Source organism: Kryptolebias marmoratus, linkage group LG17 (genome assembly GCF_001649575.2).
Source record: "Kryptolebias marmoratus isolate JLee-2015 linkage group LG17, ASM164957v2, whole genome shotgun sequence".
NCBI classification, from domain to species: domain Eukaryota; kingdom Metazoa; phylum Chordata; class Actinopteri; order Cyprinodontiformes; family Rivulidae; genus Kryptolebias; species Kryptolebias marmoratus.
Genome location: NC_051446.1, coordinates 2,425,196 through 2,432,588, shown reverse-complemented (window position 1 = coordinate 2,432,588; position 7,393 = coordinate 2,425,196). Strand labels below are relative to the sequence as shown.

The following is a 7,393-nucleotide window of genomic DNA, read 5'->3' as shown; positions in this document are numbered from 1 at the left end:
TGTTAACCTGCCTCTTAAGGATTAACAATAAGTTCTCAATGGGTTTCCTGGCCATGGACCCCACATTTTGTTGTTTTGTTTTTTGAGCCACTTTGTTTTTACTTTTATCTTATGGCATGGTGCTCTGTCATGGTAGAAAAGATTTTCACATCACCAAACTGTTCTTGGATGGGTGGAAGAAGTTACTCCTATAGAAGTATAATTCTTCATTCATGACTATGTGCTTTGAGCTAAAGAAGTGGGCTATTGTTGGCTACTGTTGGCATGATGCAGAACTGATAGTAGTGCTCACCTTTTCTTCTTTGAGCAATCTTTTTTTAGGATGCCCCAAACAGTCAGAAAAGGGATTCATCAGAGTAGATTACTTTACCTCAGTCCTGAGCAGTCTAAATTGCGTACCTTTAACAGAGGGTCTAACTTTACCCCAGTCATTAGCAGTCTAATCCCTGGACCTTTTGCAGAATATCAGTCTGTCCCTGATGTGTTTATTTGGAGAGAAGTGGTTTCATTGCTGCCTTTTTTAACACCAGACCATCCTTCAAAGGTTTTGGCCTCAGATGTACCCACACCTGCCTGCTGTCATTTCTGAGTAAGCTCTGTACTGATGGTGGCCTGATTGTGCAGCTGAATCAACTTTAAGAGATGGCACCTCATCCTCTGAAGTTCTTGATGAACTGATGCAATATCCTGCAGTCTGTGAAGCCTTATTTGTGGAAAGCAATGATGACCATACATGTTTCCTTACAGTTAACTATGACAACAGAGGAACAACAATGATTTTAAGTACCACTCTTCCTTTAAAGCATCCAGCCTGTTATTGTAAGTGCTTAGCTGCAATTCATCTGATCGCTTTTTATAACATTCTGGACTAGATGCAAATTACCATCATAAAAACTGAGACAACAGACTTTGTGACAATTCATTTTTGTGCCATTCTCAAAACATTTTACAGCAGGTGGAAATATTATTGTGTAGTAATGTCTGTGCAAGTTTGCTAAATTAAAGTACACTGCTCAAAAAAGGGAACACTTAAACATCACAATATAACTGAAAGTAAATCAAACTTCTGTGAAATCAAACTGTCCACTTAGGAAGCAACATTGATTGACAATCAATTTCACATGCTGTTGTGCAAATGGAATAGACAACATGTGGAAATTGTTGGCAATTAGCAAGACACACTCAATAAAGGAGTGGTTCTGTAGGTGGGGACCACAGACCACTTCTCAGTACCTATGCTTTCTGGCTGATGTTTTGGTCACTTTTGAATGTTGGTGGTGCTTTCACCAACATGGTAGCATGAGACAGACTCTACAACCCACACAAGTGGCTCAGGTGGTGCAGCTCATCCAGGATGGCACATCACTGCGGGCTGTAGCAAGAAGGTTTGCTGTGTCTGTCAGCGTAGTGTCCAGAGGCTGGAGGCGCTACCAGGAGACAGGCCAGTACACCAGGAGACGTGGAGGAGGCCGTAGGAGGGCAACAATCCAGCAGCAGGACCGCTACTTCCACCTTTGTGCAAGTAGGAACAGGAGCACTGCCAGAGCCCTGCAAAATGACCTCCAGCAGGCCTCAAATGTGCATATGTCTGCACAAACGGTTAAAAACCGACTTAATGAAGATGGTAGGAGAGCCCAACGTCCACAGATGGGGGTTGTGCTCACAGCCCGTCCGTGCGGGACGCTTGGCATTTGCCAGAGAACACCAGGATTGGCAAATTGACCACTGGCGCCCTGCACTCTTCACAGATGAAAGCAGGTTCACACTGAGCACATGTGACAGACGTAACAGAGTCTGGAGACACCATGGAGAGCAATCTGCTGCCTGCAACATCCTTCAGCATGACCGGTTTGGCAGTGGGTCAGTAATGGTGTGGGGTGGCATTTCTTTGGAGGGCTGCACAGCCCTCCATGTGCTCGTCAGAGGTAGCATGGCTGCCATTAGGTACCGAGATGAGATCCTGAGACACCTTGTGAGACCATATGCTGGTGCGGTTGGCCCTGGGTTCCTCCTCATGCAGGACAATGCTAGACCTCATGTGGCTGGAGTGTGTCAGTAGTTGCTGCAAGATGAAGGCATTGAAGCTATGGACTGACCCGCTCGTTCCCCAGACCTGAATCTGATTGAGCACATCTGGGACATCATGTCTCGCTCCATCCACCAACATCATGTTGCACCACAGACTGTCCAGGAGTTGGCGGATGCTTGAATCCAGGTCTGGGAGGAGATGTCTCAGGAGACCATCCACCACCTCATCAGGAGCATGCCCAGGCGTTGTAGGGAGGTCATACAGGCACGGGGACACCACACACAATACTGAGCCTCATTTTGACGTGTTTTAAAGACATTATATCAAAGTTGGATCAGCCTGTAGTGTGTTTTTCCACTTTAATTTTTTGTGTGACTCCAAATCCAGGCCTCCATTGGTTAATAAATTTGATTTCCATTGATGATTTTTGTGTGATTTTTGTTGTCAGCCCATTCAGCTTTGTACAGAACAAAGTATTCAGTGAGAATATTTCATTCATTTAGATCTAGGATGTGTTATTGAGTGTTCCCTTATTTTTATTTTTTGAGCAGTGTACATTGTTTGATTCCACCAACTGTTCTGAACAAATTTTCAGTCAAGTGCAAATCTAATTTGCAGCTAGAATGTGCCTAAAACAGGATCAATAACAACTATCCAAGGCCAGATGGCAGACATAAGAGTTTAAAAAATATATAAATATATGTCAGTATGTTTTCTGTCAACTTCTGAAAAAGAACCATGTCATGACCTCTCTAACATGTACCTGTCTCTTAGTTCCAGAGCATTTGGGGACAGAGCCAAATAAGTTTTCAGTGTTCTTGCTGTGTTTATGGTTATGCTTGAAATGACATTTTAAACAGTGAAACAGTACAACAAAAAATCATTTAACAAAGTCATATAAACTAAAACATTTATGAGTTAATTAAAAAAAGTTCCAATGCAGTTGCTGCCCAAAACTTATAACTTTATAATAATCTAAGATCAGACAAAAATGTCTACATTTTGATGTATGAACTGTATAAAAAGGGTAAAGCAAACAAAGTTCAAAATAAATGTTACAGATTCTGCCAGTTCCTCATTAGAGTCACCATGGTAACCACACACCTGTCTTTCACTTCCTGACTGCCAAGTTAATGAGAGGCAGGGAGACAGTAACACAAACAAAGTCCCGGATTGTGAAATAGTTGTGAAAACTATAAGTCATATCTTAAAAATTCTTGAACCATGAGCAGCAGAAGACTTGGATGATCACATGTGATTTTTAATTTTCTACAGTGTTTGATGTAGCAGATATAAGTTAAAAAGACCATTCACTTCCAGCTTAGAAGCAAATATTTTGAGCTAAAATACAACTGAAGCTGTAGAAGCTTGGCTGTGCACTCTCTGGTTTCTGAGGAGCTTTGAAAGAAAACCACAAGTCCTATAGCAGTGAGTGACACACTTAGTGAAAAAAGACAAAAATGCCTAAGTTTTGATATACAATTTGTAAATATACCAGAAAGGGTTGTGAGAGTAAGAAGGGTTAGTTTGCAAAATGTCTGACATTTTTAGAGAGCTAAAACCTCAATGTGATATCATCAGTTGTCAGTTGAACATTCCATAGAAAAATGTGGAGAAATCATCAAACATAGATATTGTGTTGTGTTGTGTTTTTTTTATGTTCACATGTTGTATAGCACTTTGTATCGCCTTGTTGCTGAAAAGTGCTATATAAATAAGTTTGACTTGACTTGATATAACTGTGATTGTGTAAAAACCATTAAAGACATTAAAATGCCAATTCAAACATATAAAGTTCAACCTGTTAAAACTTTTGATATTTTTACGTGGTCTGAGCTATAAAGCTCCAAACTTGGCTTGGTTTGACCACGTGCTTTGCTAAAATCCGATTGATCTCTATTATTAAGCATTGATACCCTTTATTCTTTGTTAGTTCTGCTCTGCAAATCAGCTTCTCTTTCAGGAAAAAAGATGTAATGTGTATCACCAGATTATTGTCTAAATATTATTCTGACTACTTCATTTGCTTGGAGTATCAGTCAGAATAGAAGAATGGTATTTAGGAGGCTCTTTTGTATTGAATCCATTATCAAGGTTCCGTGGAGTTAAAGCCTGGAAGAACTGGTGCCCAGTCAGGGTATGTGTCAAGAGAAAAGAGAGGGACTCCCCATGTCCCCACAGCCAGCAGGACAGCAAGAACACCAATCACATTGACACCAAGCCCTGCTTTCACCTGCAGCAGAGATCTGAATGAGACACAAGTCTAAAAGCATGGCATAAATCAGTGGTTCTCCTGTCATGGTGCTGCACCCCTCTAGAGGTTGTGCCCCACAGTTTGAGAACCACTGGCATGAGCAAAGAAACTTTAATATTCCTTTTTGTGTATTTCAGCCACTGTTGTGTATTTTCTGCAGTTAGTAGGACCTACCATGTCCATGATGCTGATATACCCATAGCCAAACACAAAAGCATTGGGTGGGTTGGATACAGGCAACAGGAAAGAGAAAGATGTGCACAAAGTTGTGGGGATGAGTACATACAAAGGGTTCACATGGATGGCCTCAGCCTGAAGACAGAAATAAATAAAACATGTCTGAGTAAAATTAGTTTTTGTATGTTTATCATATCACATTTGGGACAATATTAATTATACATCATTCTGTCATACCTACATTCTCAAATATAAAACAAATTGGATAGGATGGTAAATGCTAGTTTAAATTAAAGGCATAATTTTATTTTATTAGTTGAATCCCTGGAAGAAAATTTATGTCAAAGTTTAAAACTAAGACCACTGTTTGAGAAATGACAGAGTTGTTGTCATTTTGATCAAACTTTAGAAAAATATTGTGTAATGCAATCTCATGCAATATTGTGAGATGCCATGCTCAGACTATGTACTGTGAATGACTCTCAGCTAAACTTTGAATTTTAGCTCAATCTGTAAAACTGACTAGATTTGAGCCATTTTTGATTGGGCTAAAGTTGATTAGCTGTGGCAGCTGTCTTGAATTGAATTGGCTCCAAAAGATAATCAGTAATAGATGTAAATCTAAAAATTAATTTTTGCAAGTTTCAATAAAATTCTTCCTATGGTTTATAAAATATATTGGTAACATACATGCACACAGACATGGGCAAAAAATTGTGCCTTTTGGTGGCAGGCGATAATAATTTCATCTACTACCATAATCGCAGTACAATTGAGATAAGCTTTCCCACTAGTTGTCTGTGTGGTGTAGAATGCAGAACCTACCAAAGGAGAAAGGATTGGGAGGAAGATGGTGATAGTTGCTGCATTGCTGGCTACTTCTGTCAGTGTGGTGACAATAATGCAGGCAACTGTGATTGTGGCCAACACTGGCAGATTACCCAGGGGGCTCAGCAGCTCAGCCACCCACAAAGACAGCCCCGACTCCTACAGGCAAACACATGATGTGACTTTAAAAGGAGGCAAACAATTTTAGAATTCCTTTTTTTTGTAGATTTTAGACTAATTTTACTCAAATAAATGATCAGCTCTCCTGAAACCAATAAAGACCTAGCATTTCTTGAAGGAATGGATATTGAACTACATCTTTCTTGCCAGAGTTTTAAACTAAAATGCTCTTTTGTTGGGAAATTATGAAGTTGTAGAGCTTTTGGTCAAATCTCTAAAATTACATAATGCACAATCTCATATGATACCTTGCAGGATTTTTTAGGGCTTAGAATTTGTCCTGTGAATGATATCCAAATACTACCACACCAATTTTAGCTCAATATCTGTAAAATTCACTGACTTAACACCTTTTTTGACAAGGCTGAGATCAATTAGCTGTCCAAGGCCATCTTGACTAGAGTCTGCTCTAAAGGTTTATTAGTTGTAGATCTAAAGTCAGTATTTACTTTGACTGTTTCATTAAATCCATCCAGTTGTTTTTGACATCTTTTGGTAGCAGACAAACAGGGTGGACTTCCACAGTCAATACTAACTTTTTAAGCAAAGTTCCTAAATAAGTGGCGCTTGAAGTATGTATTGTAAAACACTCTCAGCTATAACCACACCAAATTTTAGGACAATATTTGTAAAAATTACAGAATTTTTGCGTTTTCTCAAGTGAGTTGGCTCTGGCAGCCATCTTGAAAAAAGGTTATCAGTTGTTGTTGTACAGTCAATGATTATTTTCTAAAAATTTCTCAAATCCATTTAGTGATTCATACTTTATTTTGCTAACAGAATGACAGATGTCACTCCAAATACTTGATAGCAAAATGTTTATGAGAAGTACTCAGTGTCAGGAAGCAGGGGTTTGGGTTTTCTCTTTTTCTCCACAAGAGGGAATCATGGAGTCGTTCTCTGGAGGCCAGACCAGTTGGTGATTGCCCACACCTGCACTCCATGAAGGCTCATCAGCCATGAGATAAGAGGAGGGGATTGCCAGTCCTTCGACGCCTGAGTGTCAAACCTACATGGTACTTCATGTAGACTGCTCTTCAGCAGGTCTTTAAGCTCTATAGAAGCCTGTTAATCACTCAGTCACTTAAATCAGGTGTGTCAAATTAGGGAAACATCTAAAACATGCAGGATAGTGGCCCTCCAGGACCAGAATTGGACACCACTGATCTAAAAGCTTGCTGTGAGCTAATGCAACTTTTTGCTGTTGTCCTCATACTAGAGCCATTTGCACAGGGCAAATGAATGGCTTAAAAGTGAACTGAAATCAAATCTCAAAAAAATTGACATTTCATGAATGTTATTTAGTCAAACACATCTACACAACATTCCAGGGATCCAGTTTTCTGACCTAAATCTTAAATAACTTGTTTTTAGTGTTTCTGATCTCAGGCTGTCAGTCTGTAAGCAGCTCAGACCTGTTAATGACAGTGTGCGTTCATGTCACATTTGAAGGAAAACTTCCTGTTTCTCCTCCCTTCTCTGTGTAGATGTCCTCCTCTCTATTTTCCTTTCTTTTAAAATTAAAAATAGTTGGCAAAAGGTCCTGTTTTTTTTTTTTTACATGAAGCCACTCCATCACAATAATGAGGGTCGGAGCGGTGCTTCCCTTAGATGTGATCCAAACCAGAGTTCTGATAGTGATTCCCACTTTGGAGCTTATGGATCCAAATCTGAGGAAGGTTTTTATCTTATGGGAAACCAAAAAATGAAACTCCAATGAACAAATAATTCCAACGAACTGAACTTTATCCATCCATCCATTCTCTTCCGCTTATCCGGGGTCGGGTCGCGGGGGCAGCAGCCTAAGCAGGGAGACCCAGACTTCCCTCTCCCCAGCCACTTGGGCCAGCTCCTCCGGGGGAATCCCAAGGCGTTCCCAGGCCAGCCAAGAAACATAGTCCCTCCAGTGTGTCCTGGGTCTTCCT

General features: G+C 40.2%; 1 protein-coding gene across 1 annotated transcript in view; it reads right to left on the bottom strand.

The window, feature by feature from the left end:
* Positions 1 to 2,484: 2,484 nt before the first annotated feature.
* Positions 2,485 to 7,393, bottom strand: part of slc13a1 (solute carrier family 13 member 1) — a 30,577-nt gene continuing 25,668 nt past the window's right edge. Inside the window, exons 14-16 of the mRNA XM_025010920.2 lie at positions 5,286 to 5,447; positions 4,458 to 4,595; positions 2,485 to 4,262 (exon numbers count right to left, since the gene is read on the bottom strand). Coding sequence (XP_024866688.1) covers positions 4,119 to 4,262; positions 4,458 to 4,595; positions 5,286 to 5,447 — 444 coding nt within the window. The 3' untranslated portion in view covers positions 2,485 to 4,118. The remainder of the gene's footprint in view (positions 4,263 to 4,457; positions 4,596 to 5,285; positions 5,448 to 7,393) is intronic.